Source organism: Thunnus thynnus, chromosome 5, assembly GCF_963924715.1.
Source record: "Thunnus thynnus chromosome 5, fThuThy2.1, whole genome shotgun sequence".
Classification (NCBI taxonomy): Eukaryota; Metazoa; Chordata; class Actinopteri; order Scombriformes; family Scombridae; genus Thunnus; species Thunnus thynnus.
Window position 1 is genome coordinate 22385170 of NC_089521.1, and position 23795 is coordinate 22408964.

At 39.8% G+C, this 23795-nt stretch overlaps 1 protein-coding gene across 2 annotated transcripts in view; it reads left to right on the plus strand.

Moving 5' to 3' along the window:
- The window catches only part of LOC137183243 (cGMP-inhibited 3',5'-cyclic phosphodiesterase 3A-like), a 79161-nt gene that overhangs the window by 48005 nt on the left and 7361 nt on the right, over nt 1-23795 (plus strand). The window contains exons 4-12 of one of the 2 annotated variants that reach the window (XM_067590156.1): nt 2214-2371; nt 10703-10776; nt 11411-11562; nt 11721-11858; nt 12185-12296; nt 13789-13902; nt 14525-14724; nt 15256-15459; nt 16657-16818. In XM_067590156.1, coding sequence (XP_067446257.1) covers nt 2214-2371; nt 10703-10776; nt 11411-11562; nt 11721-11858; nt 12185-12296; nt 13789-13902; nt 14525-14724; nt 15256-15459; nt 16657-16818 — 1314 coding nt within the window. The remainder of the gene's footprint in view (nt 1-2213; nt 2372-10702; nt 10777-11410; nt 11563-11720; nt 11859-12184; nt 12297-13788; nt 13903-14524; nt 14725-15255; nt 15460-16656; nt 16819-23795) is intronic. The other variant, XM_067590157.1, reaches the window with a different exon arrangement.

The following is a 23795-nucleotide window of genomic DNA, read 5'->3' on the forward strand; positions in this document are numbered from 1 at the left end:
CTAATGAGTGCTTCCTGCTCTCAGAGCTTTTAGCATCAGATGAAGGAGTGTATTTTCATAGAGTTGAGTGAAGAAAAATAGAGCGCGTCTACTGCTCGGAGCACTGTTCTCCCTTTCATAGCCACAGCTGTGTCAACATGACAGATGTGCAGAGCCAGACAGTGTGTGTATATGAGTCAAGTAGAAGAGGAGAGGCAACATGAAGGTGAATACATCTCTCAAAAGGTTACAAAGAGGGACGAGTATGTGTCCACATAACTCCAAGACCACCACGATCATGGATGCAGTTATTTATCTGGGCTATTTTCTGAAGAAGATACCTGTCCTGGACGTCTTGGAAACTGGTGTGTGGTCGATGGCTGCCATTCTATCAAGCCAAACACTAGGCTGACAGGTGTATTTTTACATTGTCTGAACTTTGTAAAAGTAGCTAAGAAAAACTGCACCAGTGAGGCTGCACTCATTAGGACTCTCCTCTCCAGAGACGCTGTGCCCCGGCTCTAACTGCCCGAGAGGAGAATAGAAGGAGGAGTGAAGGCGGTTAGTGGAGGGGTGGAAAGCCCTGTGCTTGCTTTTCTGCCTCCTGGCTAAGAGTTTGATGTCTGTCGCGGTGCATACTGATGCCTTTCAAGCAGTTTTCCAAAACTCATTTTATGTCCAAAACAGGGCATGCTCTCCACGCTGCAGTGCATTAGAGGCACATTTACACATGAAAAACATGAAAGTCAAAACACAAAATTGTGCATAAATGTAAAAAAACCCCCAAAACTGCTACATTTATTACACATAAACAGTTGTAAAGTTTCAGATATAGAAATGAGTTAACACTGACAGCAGTAGGGATCAGCTGTATATCTTTTTTCTTTTTGGTGAAGATGGCCTGGTTTTGCCATGCTGTTGCCGATGGTGATGAGTGTGTGTGTGTGTGTGTGTGTGTGTGTTTCTGTGTCGTGTGTTTCTCTTTTTGGTGATGTCTGCAGGGCTTCCAATAAAGAACAGAACTTTAGTGCCACAAAATCATACTGTAGCACTATCACTCTACTTTCAAAATAGGGAGTTAAAATGCATGTTTTTACTCAACATCAGAATACACTGTACAAATACATTTTGTTGAAAATGACACCATTATTGTGCACATGATTTTTGAGGAGAGCTCTGGTGTTTTACCGTGTGTATATATATATATATATATATATATATATATATATGCATTTTTGTGTGCATTAATGTGTCTGTTTGTGTGTGCCTTTTTGGATTACAGATTTGAAACAACCATGGACAAAATAAGTGGTCTCAGATTTAAATGACTTCAGCACTGAAAATTGCACTAAAACTGTAATAGTATTTTGTTTATTCCATTCATTGGTTATGTGCATAGTTAAAGTAAATGAATGTAAGTCAGTGAAATATTCCCTAAATTGACCTAAACCAACAGCGTGTGTGAGAGTGTGCTTGTACTCAGTATATGACGCCTTGCTGTGAATGGGCTCATTCAGGATTCTGAGGCGATTTTACTAGGTCACCCTGCAGAAGACTGAGAGAGAGAGCGCCTGCCATGTTTAGTGCTGCGCTGCCAAGCTGCTGCATGGCACCGAACAGATGGAGGCGTCACAAGGGCACAGACCACTGGGAATCCCAGAGAAAGAGCAAAGAGAAGACAGATAAAGAAAAAGACTGAGAGAATGAGACAAAGGAGACTCACAGAGAGATAAAGAAGCAGAGGCAGAATCCCTATGATGAAATGTATCTGTGCTATGCAATACTGACATTGTATCTAATAATAAATAATGAGCATTATTGGCACAGCTGCTATGCCACTATCCTCCATTCAGTGATGACCACAGTGTGGACTCTCTTTGGATCCAGTAAAGAAAAAAACTCAAGTGCTTCCAATCATGAAAAATATTCTAGGTTATACTATATCACCTGCATAATTTGTTTCATCTTGGGCAGATGCAGGAAAAACAAATGTCTCATCTAGATGATCCATCTGACTGGAGACAAAGTGAATAAGCATTAACTTTATCTTACAGGTGGGAGTACTTTTAGAGCTTTTATCTAAATGCAAACACAATTACAGCTATGTTTTTTTGACTCCTGCAGTCAGTCATGGGTGAAGATTGTATTCATTTATTTAAAAGAGAAATGACGAAGGTTTTTCCAGTAGTGTTAACTGTGCGTGTGTTTATATTCCTGTGTGTGTATGTGTGCAGCGTCTGAGGCGGAGTCTCCACCCTGGCCTTCTGAGGAGGATCTCTTCCACGTGGACCACCACCACCTCCGCCACAGGCCTCCCCACCATCGAGCCCGGGCCCGTCCGAAGGGACCGCAGCGCCAGCATCAAACCCTACCATGAAACACTCACATGCAGGTAACCGAGCCACAGCTGACTGACTGATGTCTCAATCTTATTTTGTTCCTTTCTATCTCAGTGTACATTTCTCCTATCCTCAGAGGCTTTCTTTCACTTTTTCTCAGGTTGGAAATTTAGCTAATGCAGTCCCATTTTTCTTTATTTGTTGCTGGCCTCATTTTTTTTCTTTCCCCCAAAAGGAATTATATGATAAAAGTTTACTATGTTTGAAGCAAACCCATAGTACTCCCTGTTTTAAAATTTAATGTTTCAATACTAATTAGGTCCTACTGTGCAACGTAGTACTATATGTAGACATGACCATAGTGCTAATGCTTAAGGAGGACTGGAATGAATGACACAATACTCTTAATGTTATGAGGTTTATTCCCAGCAGTATGGCTGTAGTTATACTGGAGGCATCAGTGTGAGTGAATAGTAATGGTGCAGCAGTTCAGAAAGGGATGTGTGAGCAATGGGAGCCAGAATGGAAATATGCCCCACAGGCGAACGCATTAACCTGAATAACTAAGACACACATCAACTCTCAGCACATTAGTGCTGAAGATAGCACAAGAGTCAGTCTACACAGGAGTATTCAGAATTCAGAGGTTCAGAAGTAGGCATGTGAAGTTGTTTTAAAAGGTTTTGTGCTTTTTTTGGGCTGACGTTTTGTTGGTTGGAGAGGGTTGCAGGTTTGTGTGAGTGTTGATAAGTATCTGTGTGCATCCAAGGGTGCCTGTGTGCATGAAAGCACGTATATGTGTGATGGGGTTTGTGCTTGAATGGATTTTGTTCTGCAGAAGCTCTTGAGAAATGTGACCTGATAGTTGCATTGTGTTCAGAAAGGACTCATACAGATGGAGTAAATCAGTAGAAATGTCACGACACAATTATCCCATATTGTTGGAAATAAAACATGTTTCTACTGTTTTTATTTTGCTAGTAAATCACATTGATGCATTAAATCTAGAATAAACATAAGATCTTAATTTATTACAGTAGTTATGATTACTAAGTGAACTATTTCAGCGTAATTTACAGTGAACTATTTCAGCATAATTTACAGTGATCAGTGCAGAGATTGCATTCCTCACAATTACTGTGTGATTACTGTGACGTTATGTTTGGATTATCTTAGAACAGCTCAGGGGAAATAATGTTTTTTGTGAATTTCAAAGGGGAAGAAAATGGAGATTTAGTTTGAAAGAGTTCAGCTGTGTATGCGTGCGTGTGTGTGTGTGTGTGTGTGTGTGTGTGTGTGTGTGTGTGTGTGTGTGTGTGTGTGTGTGTGTGTGTACTTCAGTATGAGTTATTGTGCATGCAGTGTTTTTATATAGTGGGTGCATGAGCAGTACTCGACAGCACAGTCTTTTAAATATTAACTATGCCTCAACAAGAAAGAGTCTCTTATTTGTCTCTCATATTTGATCTACTGTATTCAGATTCTCCCCTGTTGAGTTTGTGTCATGGGCACAAAAACCTTCTGATGGAGGCCAGCATTTGTCTGTAAATGCAGACGCTTCTGAGTGACTCTTAGCTGTAAAGCAGCAACAAAAATGCCTGTGGTGTGCCAAACGGGGGGGGGGGGGACAGTTAGTACACATTGTAGGTTTGTGTATATGTGTGTTTAGTTGTTGTTCAGAATTAGTTTAATTTTAAAATGTTATATCAGAACATTAGTCTGATGTCTAAACTGCTGGAGCTTAATTATGTATGCGTAGAAGAACTTCTGAAAGCCATGTCTGACTCAGAGTCACACTGAAAACAGTCTGCATAGATTCAAACAATACTGGTTTGAAATGATGATAACCTTTGTGTTGTTCAGTGCACGTGTATGTACATGCACTAGGGGTAAAAAATAGATGGATCTTGTTTCTTACTTTCTTTATCTAATACTGGTATTAAGAAAGCACATCTTGTCAATTTCCTTGAGCCTCTTAGAGACAGGCTAGATCTCATGAGCTTTAGGTTTCGCTACAAGCTTAGAGTCTGTGTGTTGAATCAGCTTGCTCACTTACTTACCTGACCAATCAGTGAACTTTGAGATAAAAATGAACTTGCTGCCTTTGCAAACTCCCCAAACATGATTGTTAAAACTAAGTGTTGTATATGTGAAATGAGGCATGACTCTGCAACTGCATGGCCTATTTTGGTCGATAGTTTTGGAGAAATTTGACACTTCCAGAGCAGGTGCCAAGCTTGATTAATTTGGAAATTAGGGTTTATGTTGATGACTAAGTGACAAGTGTACTGTCTTATTCTCCTGAGTATAGTTGTATCATATACTCATGTACAGCCTACTTGAAGTGCTGTCTCTCTCAGGGTGGTTCGTCCATGTTGCTGCCAGTGAAATAAGCCAACCTGTCTTTAGTTGTGCATTGTGAAGTGTTTTTTTTTGCATGAAGCTATTAATTTATTATCACTGTTATCACTGTCATTTATTATACTGTTAAAATGAACACATGTGGCTCTTGTCTTCTAAGTTAATGGTTTAGGCCAGCGGTTTTCAAAGTGGGAGGTGGGCCTCCCCAGAGGGGCTCCAAACAGTTTCAGGGGAAGTGAAAAAATATTACATTAGTTATCAAAACAAGATCACATAGAATAGCCTAAATTTGTGTGATAAATGTATTAAAGTTATAGCTGTAGTTCAGAAATACAGTAGTTTGGGGGGATTTTACTGTTTTTCCCACTTTAGGAAAAAAATAAATGCCTTCTGACAGACCTTTTTTATGTATTTGGTGTAGTCTGAAGTATGTCAAGCAGCAATATCAGGCTATCTTGGCTCAATTGTTGAGTGTCAATGGGGTCAAATAACATAATCATGATCTCATAGGCATCCAGGAATTGAGTGAAACTAAGCAAGTAAACTGAGGGGGGGTTGTGGGGGGCTCCCTTTTCCAAGCTTTGTCTGAGGGGAGGCCCACAGTCTCAGACTTTAAAAACCCCTGGTTTAGGCCAAACTGCCTGAAGAAACTGGTTGAGTATAAAACCAGCCAGCCAGACAATGCCTCCAGCTAGTGGTAGGCACACACACCTACAGTATTTGCACAGTTTGAGCCATTATCTGATACTCATGTGGTTTTAGATTCTAATATTAGGTGCAGTAATATTTCCATGTTTTTTTTTTTTTTACCTTACTGGAAAATAGAAGTGCTTCTTTCTAAACATTTATTGAACAGGGCAGATCAGTCTGCTGCTGCATCCATCAGGACGGATCAAGTGACATATGAGCGAGAGGAACTTCAGTAACTGCACAATGTATAAATCTGAGCTACTGTCAAAAAAATGTGTATGAAATATGTAGAAATTTGAACTTTACCGATAATTAATGTTATATACTGCCAGTACACTATAAGGCTAAAGAATAGTAGAATAATTAATGAGTATAATAATTTGCCTCCAACTTTGTGCAATTTGGGGAAGGCCATTTCCTGTTTCAACATGACACAAAGCGAGGTCCACAAAGAAATAGTCTTACAAGTGGAGTTCTGAGGCCCTGACCTCAACCCCATCAAACACAGTTGGGATGACTTTGAATGCTGACTTATAGTCCAGCATAGTGCCCAACCTCACTAATGCTCTTGTGGCTGAATGGCAGTAATTCCCTGCAGTCAGCCTCCAAAATCCTGTTTCTCAAAGAGTGGAGGCTGTTATAGATTAATGCTCATGGTTTTAGAAAGAGATGTTGTGTGTCATGTTCAGATGTTCCACATTCACACTTTTGGCTATGTAGCGTATGTTCGAATCAGTAACTAAAGGCATAAAATAATGTCTTCGTTTGTCTGTGTGTGCATATATCATCTGAGCTGAGCATAATCCTGTGTACATGTTTGTGTAAAGAACGTGTCGTCCACTGCAGAATGTGAACGTCTCATTTTTTGCATAGTGGAATTCAAAATTGTGTGTGTGTGTGTGTGTGTGTGTGTGTGTGTGTGTGTGAACTTTCCTGCACATTTTGCACATATCACTGCCTGCACTGAATAAATTTGTGACCGCTAAGCAAGCACTTCACTTGCAGATTCTGAGGGTGCAGTCCGGCCTCCTCCTAATGTAACAGCACTCAGCAGTCTGTAGGCAGCCTTCCAGTCACATGTACCAGTCTCTGTATCCAGTGTTTCCCTGATCAGTTTTTTGTTTGTTCCATGATGAAAATGCCTCTAAAACAACTTTGTGTGACATCTGCACTCAAACTCATACAAATGAAATGAAAAAGTTGTAGGACTGACCCACCCATTCACCTGTAAAATTGGGTTTCTAAATATTTACTAAAATCTGTTACTTCACGGTTAAATAAGAGGTAGAAGCAAGAAGCAAAGAAAAGAAAAGTCAGGGAGGAATCTGTGTCATACAGTATATACAGTATGTGTAGACAACGTGATCATGACATTGTGTAGCTTCTAATTTATAAAAAGTTAACATTGACATTATATACTGCAAAACTGATGCAAAAGTCAACAACTGGTGACTTTGAAGTTTCACGTCTAAACTATATTGTTTACTGCACTGAGTTAGCAGCACTGAAATTATTTCCTGCACACTGTTATGTATTTTGTCTTGAGCCCTCCAAAGAACTGTGTGGGCTGCGTCTGTCAGTGGCTTGTTTGGGTCTGTTTGCACAATGACAGTGTGATACTTGAACAAGTTCTGTAAATGTAAGCACACTGAGCCGCTTCTGTACACAAAGGCCCCGTCGCCTGGTCTTAAAGCTCAGCCCAGCCCAGCAGCAGGCCCAGGCTATGGCCACTTATGGTGGTGTGAGTATAAACAAACACCTGGGCCTCTCCCCAGTCACCAGAACCCCACAATTAACACACACATACACACTTAGACACACTGTCACAGCTGCTTATTCTGGCAGGGGATACACAGACACAATTGGAGAGTACAGAGAGTCTCTGGTTTTAGTTTACTGCAGCTGAGAGGGCTCTCTTCTGAGTAACACTTCATTTAAATTTTGTTTTAGGCATCTGGCTTTAATCCAGATGCCTAAAATGAAAAAGAGAGCTGGTAAGGCTTCGGTGTAACTAGAAGACACTTAAACGGAGTTCATGTCTACTGACAATAACTTGTAAAGGTCTCTCAGCAGTAGGCAACTCGCCAGCACATCATCTCTCAAGTGGGCTTTAACACAACAATTACACGTTTTTGGGGAGTAAAAGGGAGTGTTTTTGTAATTTATATAACCTGTATTTGTCAGTGTTATCCCAATTGAGACCTGGCCAAGGGAGCAGTAACATATTAATCTATTTACAGATCAAACAAAACACCAATAACCATTGTTGATATGTAATGAGTTATCTCAGAAAAGTGAGAGCAAGAAATGTTTGGGGAAGAGGGAATGAAAGAGAGAACACATGGAGGGAGAAAAAGCGAACACATGGCTTCAATTGCCTTCTCTCTGCTCCATCATCAAATCTGTACAATCTTAATTAGGACATTAGGCTTCTTTTTTTTCTCCCCCCCTTTTCCATCATGTCAGCTCTCAGTGACGTACAGTGTTAAGAAGGAATAACACAAACTTCAAAGCTACAATATCGTGTTTTTTATCAGACAGACACGGCAAAAAGGGGCGACTGAATACCTTCCATTTCCCTCAGCCCCAGCCACTGTGCTGTTATCTTCTTCACGTCATCTGGCTTGAGAGTAGGTAGATTACTGGAAGCTGAAATAATGGCTGCTGTGTTTATCGTGGCTTGGACACTGTCCGCTTGGGCTCTGAACCAAAGGTAATCTGTCAACCTGCTGTGAGTGGTTGAGTATAAAATCTGGGAGTAAACTGCAGCGGAGAGGGGAGCGGGCAGAGGCCAGTCAGAGCTTATTGCATGCTTCGAAACATTAAGATAAGCAACGTGAGAGGAGGAGAGGCCGTTCTCAGAAAGCGCAGACAATGTTGCAATTTATACAGTATTTCCTATTGCAGGATAATTAACTTAATTAAGGTTCATACTTAAGAATGCCAATGAGCTTTTGTTTGAGAGTGTGTGAGAGCAGGAGTCATTTTCTACTCCAGTAACAGACTCACAATTGACTGTTGTTCAGCACTTTGGCTCTATTTAAACATCTGAAAATTTGATGTAAAGCTAGAGACCAAATTTGACCTTTGACCTTTGCATATTAGCTAGTTTGTTTTTATTTCCTTGTCATGCCAAACATTTGACCCACCCATCATGGGATTACAAGACAACACTATCAAACCGTCCTATCAAATCTTCCAGAGACACACATACAAAACCAAAAGAAAAAAAACATCAGCTACAACATTATACTGTATGTGCTTCTGTATATTTTCAAATAACATACTGTATACTAACTGTATGTGAAAAAAATCAAATAAATTGTACACCAAAGAATAGAAGAAATAAAGGAAATGCAACAAGCCTGAAGTTTATTCTAAAAAAGAGCTTTTTTTCATCTTCCAGGCTTTCTAGGAACTGGTCAAGTTAGTTGCTCCATATTCCATATTTACAAAAATCAATCCCTGTTTTTATCTTGCTAAAAAGGAGTTGCATATAGTTCCCAGGAAAAAGGACTATAGAAAACAAAATGAAATTAATTTCCTCTATCACTGAGATAGCATATTTGACAAAAGCAGCTTTTTTTTCTTCCAAACTGAAATAATGTTCAGTTTCAACATAAATCTTCACTTTTTTAGATTAATAAACAAAAGGAAAACGTATGATTAGTCTTGAAAAAAGCAAACAAAAACATACTGGAATGTGTATTTTGTCTTCATACTGTAGGTAAGGTCCACTGAGACAGTTAAATTACTGTAACTACAGTGCAAACTACTGTAGCTACACTTAAGAAGTTTTTGTGATAAAAGCAGAGTCACATGATACCTGACTGACAGATTCCTCAAGTGAAAATGGCCAGCCTTTTTATTTACATTCTGCACTGAGGGCTCAATGTCAGTAGCTGAGGTTATTCTGCTGCATTAGCAGAATAGGAAGAGTGGCTGCCAGTTCTTCAACTTTCATTAAAAGTAAACCTTTTAAGCCAAGCGCTGCTGCCTGCCCAGACCCCCCTGACAATAATGTACCAACTGTTCGCCCGCCAAACTATCAAACTATTTTATATTCCACACCTGCTAGGCATTACACACAGTGGTCCGACCTGGCCATGCAAACACAACAGAACTCTCTTTGTTGGGGCCTCAGGACCATTAGGCTGGGTGGGTACAGCTCAAAAGTGTTCAAGAAACAATTTATCAGAAGGAGATAGACACACTACAGGCCTTTGTGCTCCCTGTGACACCATGCTCTAATGGCAGGCATTTCCTGCTCTGAGAAGGCAGGTTTTACAACATTTAGGGAGAGGTATTTTAATTGGAACCACCTACAGCCTGACAGTGGCCTCAGTGCAGAAACATGGAAAAGCTGTTGAGAGCAGATCGGGAGGCTTCCCATGGTGTCACACAGCTAACTAACCAGTACAGGCCGGCACAAGGCTCTTTCCGTAAAATATCATATTTGATCATGTTTGATTTATAAGCCAGTCAGTAAATGTGAATATTGTCATCTGTCTCTGAGATTGTGGCTAGCAGTAAGCTGTTCCTGTGGCTGACACTGGTCTGTCAGTTTCTAATGAGTCATTTATAACAGTGCCAGTACTGGCAACTCTTTCGAATTTGTTGTTTTGTTTATATTCATCGCATTGTGTTAATGTGTGCATCCATTAAGTTCATTAATGAGTATTTTTCTTGAAGCATCTGCACAACATCTGTTTAATGTTGGGACAGCACAGTAGGAATCCCATTAAGTTTTTTTTCTTGACAACTTCTGCCGACCGGTTAGACATCAAAGACAGATGTAGTGAATGGCATTATTCCCAATTCTTTGGTTCAGCTACAGACAGCAAAGACTTGCACATTTTGTTTTCTACAAGCAAACACACATACTATTCTGTTTGTCCCCGCAGTGCTTTTTACTTGTACAACTCTGTTGCTTTCTGGATCTGGACAATCTGTTCTGCTGACAAAGACCGACTATGTAGATTTCTCAACACTGAAAAACACATGATATTATTAGAGGAGTGATTACATTTTCATCTTACAGTATTTTTGCATTTGATTAGCAGATGTTCTAATACACATTTGGATGTAAATCTCTAAGCAGAGGATAACATTTACCCTAATAGCATGTTGTTTTTTTGCGTTTTGACATTTCACCATCCTCTATGCCTCTAGAGTTCGAACATTTTCCTTCCTTAAAAATCATTAAGAGTGATTGATTCTGACATATATATGCAGCATTACAACAGGGAATGCCATATACTATTGAGTTAAATGAAACATATCCTCTTTTTCCCCTCAGTATCTCTAACTTGTTAACCCCTTCTTGTCTACAGTTGTGGGAGACCATACATCAGACTGAGCCATGGAGAGGGCTCTATAGACAAGGGAGACAGGATACCACGGTCAGGTATGCTCTCACTTTTCTTTCTTCCACCACTACCTTTAAGCAGCATATTTAGAGTGCTTGTGGGCATACATATTGTGTCATAGTGTTTCTCCTCCCTTTAAGGCCCATTAATACATTTGAATACTCAAAAAACTTATATAAGCATATATGCCCCATATTACCATAAATAAACATTTTCCCTTTTCTAAAACAGTCAGCCATGTATGGTATCACATAGAAAAATCCACACTAAGAACTATTCAAACATGACATTGTGTCATATTAAGAAGTAGTTCCAAGACAGAAATAGTTTTGAGCTAACCGTAAGCACCAGATTTTGGAATCATTCCGTCATAATCACAGAGTAAAAATTTTCCTCAGATTCATCATTTCGCACCATCATTCAGCAGCCAATCAGTTAGAAAACCAGTGCTGAAAATCCAGACATACTAAATAGACCACTGTCACAAGGGTCGTGGCAGCAATGACAGAGAAGCATCTCACCATCTCTGGGACTTCCATTCTGAGAATTGCCAAAAATAACCAACTACTACAAGCTAGTATAAGGGAAAGTGGGTAACCGGAAAAAAAAGATGAACTGTGTATTTTTCCCGGAGGCCCAAGTATGACGTGTGTTTGTTACTTCTTTTAATAGCAGAGGATCAAGTGGTTGTGTCATCAGACTACGACAGCACCCACGAAGCCAACCACAGTGACAGCAGTGATGTAGCACATACAGAGGAGGACACAGAGGAAGGAAAAAACCCCTCCCAGAATGTCATCCTCCACCAACTAATACCTCCTGAGGTAAAGATGGGGCAGAATGACTGCCTCGAATAGCCCTCAGTCACATTAGTAGCCTCTGATACAGTATACAGACAACACAACAAACATGCAATCATGTATACTGTATGCACATTGTATCTATTTTTCTTACCACTTTTCATTATGTGTGAACTGTGCAGGACAAACCAATTCTGGCTCCAGAGCCGTTAATAATGGAGGACTTAGAGCCTTTGATGAGTCAACTAAACAATTGGAACTTCCCCATCTTCAGCTTAATGGAGAAGACCAATGGTAAATGTGGACGCATCCTCAGTCAGGTGAGCACATCTGAGAGCACCAATAATTAATCTCAAAGGTCAGCCAAAGTGTCAATAAAACAATTAACTGTTTGCTCATTCATACATGCATAGGATTTTGACAAAATTTCAGCAATAAAATGCTTGAAAGTAATAAAAACTGTAAAATACATTATGTTTCTCTCCTTTCAAAAATGGATAAACATACAATCACATTGTATTATATACAACACCATAATCTTAATATCTATTGTTTGCAGTTCCCTGTCTCTCTTACTTGTAATGTGTTAATTTCCTGAACCAGGCAATGTTCACAAACACTCTGACAATTAAGATTTTGGTTTCAGGTGTCCTACAGGCTCTTTGAAGACACTGGCCTGTTTGCGACCTTCAAGATCCCTGTCAAAGAATTTATGAACTATTTCCATGCCCTTGAGAGTGGTTACAGAGACATACCATGTAAGCTTGAACATATCACTCCCTCTTATTTTTCTCAGTTTGTTTCAGTTCAAATGCAGTGTAACTGTAACATTAAAATCAGCCACTAGAGGGAAATGTTATACAGTGTTTTCTGTATTAGTCACACATATGGACGGGTGACAAATTAATAGAGGGGTGACAAATTAAAGGAAAAACCTGAATATATGAGTGGAGAAACATAAGAAATGCAGATGTTTCCACACAGGTGCACTGCATGGTACAATTAAGCAATTAACATCCAATCATGCTCTGTTGCATTTATAAAAAGGCTGAGCAGGCCCAGTTGATTTCTGATTTTGTATCAAGATGGCATGAGAAGAGGATCTAAGTGACTTTGAAAGAGGGTTCATTGTTGGGGCAAGGACAGCAGGAGCTTCAGTCACAAAGACTGCTCAGCTGGCTGGTGTTTCAATAGGAGCATTGACTAAAGTGACACCTGCATTTAGATCTATGGAAAAGACATCAGTAAATAGGGACGGAAATTGTGGTCAACAGCGCACATTTGATGACCATGATGCTCGTGCATTAGTGCAATATGTAAGGAAAAACAGGAGAGCAACTCTCCCTCAGGTGACTGAGAATGTCAATGTAGGATGTGATCAGACTGTCAGCAAGAACAGTCCATCGACAATCACATAGAGAGGGATATTATAGTAGGGTGGCAGTGCATAAACCCCTCGTTACAATGATGTATCCACATTTTAGAGTTCAGTGGTGCAAAAACCGTAGGCACTGGTCTGCAGAGATGTGGAAAAAAGTGATATGGTCAGATGAGTCATCTTTCACCATATTCTCGACAAGTGAGCGAGTGCATGTGTGGTGTACATCAAGAGAATGGTACAGCCCTGAATCTTGAACCCTTCAGTGAGGGATCTGGTGGCTCTGTTATTGTTGTTGGAGGCATTTTGCTGGCATGGTTTGGGTCCATTTGTCCCCTTAGAGGGAAGGATCACTGCAAATCAATACAAAGTTGTTCTGAGTGATCACCTTTATCCTATGATGAAACATTTCTATCCTGATGGGAGTGGTCTCTTCCAGGATGACAATGCCCCCATCCACAGGGCAAGAGGGGTCACTGAATGATTTGATGAGCATGAAAATGATGTGAATCATATGCTATGACCTTCACAGTCACCAGATCTCAACCCAATTGAACATTTATGGGAGATTTTGGACCGATATGTTAGACAGTGCTCTCCACCACCGTCATCAAAACACCAAATGAGGAAATATCTTTTGGAAGAATGGCGTTCATCCCTCCAGTAGACTTCAGAGACGGATTGAAGCTGTTCTGACAGCGTGTGGTGGCCCAACACCTTAATAAAACACTTTATGTTGGTTTTTCTTTTAATTTGTCACTCATCTATATAACTGTATGCAGCCTTTACGTACAAGAAACATAAGCAACCCAACAGTGTACCCTGGTGGAGAATTTTAGAACCACTGAACAGTTTTTTATTTCCTGACCCAGATCACAACAGGGTCCACGCCACAGATGTGCTCCATGCAGTCTGGTACCTCACCACACAGGCTGTGCCTGGTCTGCCCAGCCTCATTACTGACCACGGCTCTGCTAGTGACTCAGGTGTGTTCCTTAGTACATGCGTACATGTTGGTATTGTGTGTGAATCTGTCAGTCCATAAAAGAGTGTTTTGAAATTGATACTGACAAGTCAAGTTCAACAAAAGGGCTCACAAAAGCTTCATTATCAGTTTTTCTGAATTTTATTAAGTGATTTTTGGCTTAACAAAGATTTTCTACATATAGGCCAGACTTCTTTTTATTTAGATTTTTCCGTCTGCTTGCAGCCTCACTGTGAGCCATTACATTAATGTCAGAGTATCAAACCTGCAGGAGTGTGTGTTCTTATCCTACTCACAGTTTGTCTTATCTTACTCAGGCTTTCGGCACTTGCTTTTACGTACCAAACACTATTTGAAGTCTAGAACAGCATGAAATTACAGGCAGATTAGAGCTCCCTCTCACCCATATTTCCATAACCTCATTTGTATGCCTTACTAGGGCCATCCCTTTGATCCACATATAAGTGGATTTGAGTGTTTAAATGTGTGTTTCTGTGCGTGTGTGCTCTAGAGTATGTGTGTGTGTTTAAGTATATGCACATGAAAGTACAGTATGTGTGTTTGTGTAAATTGTGCCACCCTGTTCTTCACCCTCTTCCCTTTGTCTCTTCCCCTACGGCTAGACTCTGACAGTGGAATAACACACAGTCATATGGGCTTCCTGGTTTCAAAGACCTATACTGTGTCAGAAGATGGTTATGGCTGCCTGTCAGGCCTCATACCTGCTCTGGAGCTCATGGCTCTTTATGTGGCTGCCGCAATGCACGACTATGACCACCCTGGGCGGACCAATGCTTTCCTCGTGGCCACCAGTGCCCCACAGGTACTAAAGCTATTCAGGCTATAGTATAGAACAGTACTTTATTAAAGTCAAACATAGACACAGCTTTACTTGACTTTCTGCTTCATACTCAGAGTCTTTCTTTGCAATCAGCAAAATACTCATCTGATTAGAAATTTTCTCCTGTTGCTCCAATTTGTGTGCATGCTTTACTTTGTCTGTTTCACTGCCAAACTTTACTGGCAAAGCCTTTGACAGCTTAATCAGCCACCAATCACCAGTTAAAGTAATTCCTCCTTGCTTGTCAGAAATTGACAGGTCATAAGTTTGGAAATGTAAGGTTTTGTTTGGATGGATACCGTTTTTTCTGTCTTGGAATATCTCCTATATTTTGGGAAACAAGCTGAAAGATTATTATTTACGAGGTTACCAATGTAGTGCAGTGGCTCCAATTTTTTTTGACAATACTTTGAAAGCATGATGTGGTTTTCCCATTTTTGTTCAGTACTATAGTACCATGCTTTAGCAACAGTTGAATCTTTACACCTACTTTGTGTGGCCTTGTTTCTGCAGGCAGTGCTCTACAACGACCGGTCAGTTCTGGAAAACCACCACGCTGCCTCAGCTTGGAACCTCTTCATGTCGCAGCCAGAGTACAACTTCCTCGTCAACTTGGACCATGTGGAGTTCAAGCGTTTCCGTTTCCTGGTCATTGAGGCCATACTGGCCACTGATCTGAAAAAGCACTTTGATTTCCTAGCTGAGTTCAATGCCAAGGTAGCTTTAAAAACATGCTTATTTTGCATCAAATCTCACAAATATTTAAAGAGTTTATAGTGCTTAAATGCCTGGAGAATCTGACAATATTGTGACATTTTTTGATTTTTTTTATTAACTTAAACTTCAGCATTTGGTTTTGAATACCTATCATCAGATACAAAAAGTACATGTTTGAATAATTTTATTTTGTTGTCCTTGAAATCCACATTGCCTAAATAATGAATTGTCTGGTACAGTTTGAAATGGTTAGTATTATTTAGTTTGTGTGTTTATTCTGGAGAGGTGTTTTCTCACACATTAGTATCACAGCTCTTTTAATACTGAAAAATAGGATTAATTGAAAGGGAAACGTCCAGTGGTTTTCGAGGAATAGGTTTGTTTGTGCAGAACATTGCAGCACTTGCAATATGTGCAGCTTAACAATACAAAGCTCCCTGCAGCTTTTCAAGAACTCATTTAGGTCTAGACAGAATGTTGGCATTGGATTTGAAGGTCTTGGGTTTTTCCATTGTGAGCATTAGTACGGTGGTGATGCTCAATGGCCAGGACCTGTCGGCTAGCATTGAGCTTGCTGGCTTGGCAGCAAAAGTAACAGCAGTGCTCTGCTTTTCCTGGAAGCAAATGAGCTTTCTGTGAAGTACCCACCACGTTTTTGCACTTGATCTGCTCAGCTTCCTGGGTTATTAGGTTAGAATTATAAGACTAAGTGGTCCTCCCTCTCCAGATCTGAACTCATTAAGCATAACTAGAAATAATGAATTCATTCAAACAGCACTGGGATTAACACACACTTTAACTTCATATGTTTGAGTGCTGCCAAGTCCCTTGAAATAGCTGATAATCAAAAGTTGAACAAGTACCATTTATTCAATCCAGAGAACTGCATAACTAGGTCTATCTTACAGAAACTATAAGTGGTCATAACTTACAATAGTCATGTGTTAAGGTCATTAACTTAAAACATGGTGATTGTAACTTCTATATTTCATCACAGGAAAAAGTCTGTCTCATTCACATTGCATTCAAGAATTACTGTATGTCTTCTCCCTGATTAGTACCCTCCAGACATAAATATGAATACACAGTCTTTGAACAGCAGATTAATGGCATCACATTCACATAATATCACATGCTGTGTCTACCAACATGTTTGAATATGTTAAATGTCATCGTGTCTATTTGTTGATCCCGTAGGTGGGTGACGATCCATCTACAGGTATTGATTGGTCCAACGAGAACGACAGGTTGCTGGTCTGCCAGATGTGCATTAAACTGGCTGACATCAATGGGCCTCTGAAGTGCAAGGACCTGCATCTCCAGTGGACAGAGGGCATTGTCAACGAGTTCTATGAACAGGTGTGTGAACCATCTTTGATGGGAACTAAGCCCTCATTTGTATTCACTAAACTAAAGATCAGTGTACTGTCATGTTTGCATGCTGGGGGAGGGGGACAACAACACAAACACCTGCACCATATAATATGCAACAATCCAACACGGTGCAATACTAAATCATACATTTGTGAGGCTTTGGTTGAGGTTTTGTTGAGAATGTTAAGGTGTTAGTGTTATGGTAATGTTTGAAGTCATAATTTTATACTTTTTATTTATTTTATAAGTTATAAACCCCCACCAAACCCCCCTCATCACTGAATCTATGGCAAGAAGAATTTAACATTCATGTATATCTGTTTTCTTGACAAATGGTCTGAAGAAGAAGTGAAAACAGAGGCCTGAATATTCGCCTATGTTAAAAAAAACTTGTCCCCAAACCTGCTCTATCCTGCCCAAACCTGCTGCTAACCTCTGATATATTTCATTCTGAAATATTTTGGGTTCAGTAAACAAAGAATAATTTTCAGCTTTAACTTGGGCACTATATGAAGGCCTGACAGCTGCAGTGTAAACATACCACATGATCTAAACATAGTTAACATAGACAAAACTCAACTCAAAGCAGACAGTACAAGAAATAATGTCCATGTTTGTATTACTATACTTGTGAGAAACCTCACTGATGTAATGCATGCATTTCCCAATCCTAACCTTAACATATACCTAACTTTCCCTTGACCCTAAATCCAAAAGCTAAACCTTGACCTTGATCTGATCTGATCCCGCCAGAATGCAGTTACTGCGCAAACATGTTCCCAATCTAAGGATTTAAAACTCAGACTGGTGACACAAGTATATACGCACACATAGCAAAACAAAGCAAAACTTTATTTATATAGCACATTTCATTCCAGGTGGAAAAACAATGTGCTTCATAGAGCGTGAGCTACCATGGAAGTTGCAGCCACAAGAACTATGGAGATAATTTACAGAATAAATCATCAAAGATACATAAACACATTTAAAACAAACATAAATAATCAGACATGTGAGTTAAAAACCATTAAAAAAGTAAGAATAAAATAAAATAGTAATTAAGACCAGCAACCTAGATTACTTAAAGCGCAGCTAAAAAGGAATGTTTTAAGTTTAGATTTAAAAGACGATAGTGTTGGAGCTCACCTAACATGATTGGGTAAGATGTTCCAGTGACTGGGAACATGAAAGCTAAAATCAGCTTAGCCAACTTTTGAGGAGACCCAGGGAATAACTAGACGGCCTGTTCTGGTTGACCTGAGGGGTCTAACTGGTTCATAGCTGAGAAGCATGTCAGTGAGATATTGTGGAGCTAGACCATGTAGGGCCTGAAAAATGGACTGTTAAAACCTTAAAATCAATTCTAAAATTTATAGGAAGCCATGTAGCGACCGAAGCACTGGTGTTGTATGACTGTATTTCTTTTTTCTTGTTAAAACTTAAGCAGCTTCATTCTGGAGTAGCTGCACCCGGACTAGATGTCTTTTTGGTATTCCTGTGAGTAGCGCATAACAGTAGTCTAGCCAACTGGAAATAAAAGGATGGACAAGTTTTTCAGCGTCCTCCTGGGATAAAAAGCCCCTAAACTTTGCAATATTTCGACAATGATAAAATCTGGTTTCAATGATGCTGCTAATGTGGCTCTGGAAAGTGAGGTCAGTGTCCAGGTTGACGCCAAGGTTTCTGACTTGTGTGACACTTTCCAAAGACAGTTGAGACAATTTAAAGGAGATTTTCTGTCTGTTTGTCTTTGCCCTGATAACCAGGATTTCCGTCTTATCGTTATTTAACTGTAAAAAATTGCTAGACATCCAGTTATTAATATCATTGATACATTAATATGTGTTGATAATGTGTCACTAGGGCTCAGGTTATCAGGGGACAGGGTAATATACAGTTGCGTGTCATCAGCATAATTATGGTGACACACACTGTGTTTCTTAATGAGTTGGTGCAGAGGCAACATGTACAAACTGAAAACACTGGATCATCACATGAGATGAAAAACACTAGAATCACGTCCTGTGAGGTATGATAAAAACGAGTCCAGTGCTGACCCAGATAGGCAACCCACCTCTCTTGTATTAAAATATCATGATAGGTAGTGTCAAATGCCACACTTAGATCTAATAATAATACTAAATTAAAACTAAAATAGACACTCTACCATTGTCACTATTTATCCTTAAGTCATTAATAACTTTGACCAGGGCTGTTTATGGACTAAAGTTGGCATGAAAACCGTATTGATAGAAATCCTATATTTTGTTGGTTGCCAGGTGGTCAATTAACTGCTTTTGGGCGACTTTTTTATGGATCTAGAAAATCTAGAGATCATTTCTCCATTGTTTCCCCCATGGAGACTTTGGACTTCAAGCTTTATTGATTTTACTTTCCTTAATTCATTTTTCATTCAATCCCCATTTTTCAACATATCGAGATAGTAATGGTAATGCTTTCTTTGAGCGCTGCTATTCTGTGAGGAGCTGTTATAATTCCATGGCAAGATGTATTTGTTCAGTTATGTATTCAACTTTTCCTTTGTAGTTTTATAGTATATAAAAGTCCCTGTGCAATATCACTAAAATGTAAAATGATTCAAAACTGTATCATCTTACAATAATTTTAGTATTTTTTGGGTGATGTGTGTGGTATTTGATATTATTTGTAATTAAAAACAAACAGGTTAGATAGACTTAATTGAAAATACAGGCCTCAAAGTACAACCTCAATGCAACAAAATTGAGAACACCTGTGACCACTGAAACAAAAATGATTACACCTGTGACTTTCAATTAAGACTAATTGCCTGAACAAGGTTATAAAAGAACCTGTGAACACCACAACTTCCTCAGTTTTGGCCTCTGTTATGTCTAATGCAACATGGCTCCACATGGTAGGGAACTGTCTGAACAAGTCAGAAATCAGATAATGAGACTTCATAAAGATAGGGGGAAGAGGGTACAAGATCATCAGTAGGCTACTGAGCAGAAGCCATGACACCGTTGCAGCAGTGGGTAGGAGGTACAGGAGGACCCACACTACCAATAACAGAAAGTGTAGTGGCCATCCTCGAAAAATGATGGGACGCATAATTCGGTATTTACGCAACCTTGCATTTAAAAACAGAGGGGCAAGTGCTTCTGACTGCACGAGGATTATCTGTGGAAAATGGTGTTTCAGTGACTGCTCAGACAGTGCAAAGGACATTGCATGAAATCAACCTCTACGGACGACATCCAAAAAGAAAACCATTTCTCACAAAATTGCACAAAACTGCAAGATTAAACTTTGACAAAGAACATGAAAAGAAGCTTGATGAATATTGGCAGCATATTCTTCGGTCAGATGAAACCAAAATAAATTTGTTTGGATCAGATGGGGTCCAGCATGTTTGGCGTGGACCTAGCCAGGACTACTACATTGACTGCATAGTGCCGACTGTGAAACATGGAGGTGGGAGTGTGCTGTTATGGGGCGTCAAGAGTGCAAATGGTGTAGGGGAGATGACATTTATAGATGGCACTATGAATATAAGTTTGTATAATCAAATACTGAATGGAAAGATGACTCCCAGTCTCAAGAAGGTTGGCAGGAGAGGAATTTTCCAACATGTCAATGATCCCAAACACACTGCAAAAATCTCACAAGAGTTTTTATAGAAGAAAAAAGTGAAAACCATGACCTGGTCAAGTATGTTCTTCTGACCTGAATCCAACAGAACACCTGTAGAGTATTTTAAAGAGGAAGGCAGTGCAACAAAATCCTCTAAGCAGCTGAAAAGAAACATCTGTGAAGAATGGCAGAACATCTTTTCACAGATTTGGGCAAGACTATCGTCCTTCGAATCTTTTATCAAAAATAAAGGTGGGAATACAAAACATTTAAAACTAAAAGAATGGAGTCTCACTATTGAAAGGTGTGTTGATGTTTTTTGCAGTTGGTTCTTAAATATGGACATTTCATTATAGTTTAATTAGTCAAACATTCTGTTTTTCAAGGGAAATGGTTTAATTCTTCTTGGGTATTGTCTAAAAATACATTTGTATTAAATGGAAAGGATCTGTAATTACTTCATTTTTTAGTGATATTGACTAGGGGTGCACTTAGTTTTGTTATATACTGTACATGGTGTTTACATATAAGCCAAGAGAACAGTAGAGTCACTAAAGGTATCTTGTAGTTTTTAGCTATAAAAATGGGCTAAAGATGTAGGGATTTTTGTCAGTGTAATGAGATAATGTGGCCTCATTTTGTATACAGTGCTGCTACAGTATAACAAACAGAAATGAGTCATGCCTTCAACATAATGGCAACGTAAGTGACCTTTGTTACAGTATGTCATCTTGGCACTGAATGGCTTATAATCTCTGCTAATTACGTCTGGGTTAAGCATGTCATGCTCAGGCCCTTTTGTGCTCGGCTACGTCAGCTAGGTGACACAACCGGATTGTTACAAGCCACTCTGAGGGCTATGAAGAATGAGAGGAACCTTGCAGGAGAAATGCTCTTCAGTCACAATAGTTTTAGTACTGCTAGATGTGGTGACGCAAGCAGGGTGCCCAGGCAACTGTCATTCAGGTAGAGCAGACGCCACTGATTACACTGACAGCCTTGAGAGTCCATCGACCTTGGAAAAAAAAAAACAGGAAAGCAATATGACTCCTCAATACAAAACATGTTCAGGCATGTATACAAAGCATACACACATCATTCGCACACACACATAAACGCTTTGTCATCGAGCACCAGACAACATGTTGACAGAGCCTTGAGGATGAGATTTGTTCACAGTGCTGAGAAGCATTCTGAAATAATTATGATGTGTGAATCTGTACTGTAATACAAGATAAATCTCAGGGCTTACAGGGGCTAACAATAAATAAGTTCTACTCCAGAATACTGTACGTATAGTCTATAGAAGACATTTCGATACCTAGGTTAATATAAAGTTGGACACTGTATTCATAACACTGTTGCTTAAACATGTAACAAAGACATGAGATATTAATTTTGTTAAGTTAACCTTGCGATACTTCTGTTCCCTGCATCTCTTTAGGATGTAGTCACGGTGACAGCTGGATCTCAGAGCTCCTACTCCTGTTCTTCCCCCTAATTTATGTCAGCTCACCTGTCAAGAAATTCCATCAAATTCCAAATCCACCTGAGATCCTGTCTTCTAATGACTCTCATTGTGCTTTACATTAGCAGCTTGCTGATTTTGCCGGAACAGAGGCATTCTAGCGTGTAGTGTATGGGATGACACTTGGGGTCAGTTACCAAGGCAACCAGAAAACCTTGCTATAGCTGCTGTTTATTCCCATCCATGCAGACGTCATAGATATCATATATGCTGCTGCCCCTCAACCTTCCCACTACCCTTTATACATGCTTGTGCATTTTTGGTGATCTTGCTTTAGATTGAGATACAGTTTCTAAAGATTTCTTAGAAGAGAACCAATATGTAACCGTGAATTCAAAGAAAGTTTCCTGGAAAGGTTGTGATTCTAGGGAGAAAGGAGATGCTGTTCATTTGTTGCACATTCAAGTTATTACTTACAATTTTAGTCTTTTAGTCAGTGCACAGCAGGTCCGCTGAACATGCAAAAGTGTAACAAATATGTTTGTTGACAGACAAGAATACATTCAAACTATATGAGGGATATGAAGCAGGAAAGGAATAACCATTTTAATATAATATAGCTAGCTGCATTAAATGGAGTGAAATCAACAGTTGCTTATAAACCCAACACAACTAGCTACACTCAAATAACTATCTTACAGAACATTGTCTCTATTTCCTCTATTGTATAAAATTACACAGTTCCTCCTAGGAAATTGTAGAACAGTAAATTAAATTGATACCTATGTTGTATAAAATAAAAGCTCTATGAGTTGGTGATGGTATGTGCGTCTGACCAGGTGTTCGGGGAAGTCGCAGAGGACAGAGCAAAATAGGCAGAGTTTTCAAAACTTCTAGCGGGACTGTAGAGCTAATGAGGGGGAACACTTTGTAAACCATATAACAAACCTAAGCTATATTTATCATATAAACTACACATTTGCCTACTTACAAGCTACCTGACTGCTAAAACATCTGATATGCCTACTTGGTTGGAAATGTGTTTATAAGATAGGGCTTCCCTCCCGAGGTCCTGATACAAGTGTAAACTTATGTTGTACAATTCAAGGAATTCAGGCACACACAATACTAGCTTTTCCTCCATTTAGCCTTCCATGCCTGGCTGGCTGCCTCGCTTCTATTGGCCACATGAGTATTTGTCACAGCATGCAACACCCAAAACTTTGGGTGCAAGAAAAAGGTATCACATTTTGTCTCAATTTCCCCGGCATTTAAGAACGACACTTTTGGCTTTCCATACCCCCCGCGCTTTGCTTGATACAGCGAAAAGCCATCATGGTGCAGCACAAGCCATTGGAAATCATGGGTTTCAGAGCACAGTGGTGCCGTTGTCGCATTGTATCTGAAAGGGCCCTAAAGCGCAGTGGCGCACCAGTGAACTGTGATTTCTCTACAGTGCACTGAGGTTATTTCCTTGACCACACTGGCTTAGTATCTTGGTGACTCACCATGTGCCACATTGGGAGGAGAGGCGCAGTAGAGGCTTTGGCGATGCCAATACAGCAGTGCACCGCAATCTTGTTGCCAAGAATGAGTGTGTCTCACGCCATCCGCCACTCACCTGCTCAGAGCATGTCAAAAGCTCATTGCACTTATCTTCTCTAATATTTTGTCACTTTATTCGGTGAAGGCACACCCATATAAACCTCTCTGAAATCACACAAACCGCCTTTTTCATGTTTTGCTCATCTTTACACTTTCCAGACAGTTCTTTCTGGCATAAATCCCCCCGAGACTCAATGAAGATTAAAGAGTAATTATTACCAGCGTCTGTCATCCACAAGCACAGCATCCTATATGGATGGCCTTTTTTTCACCC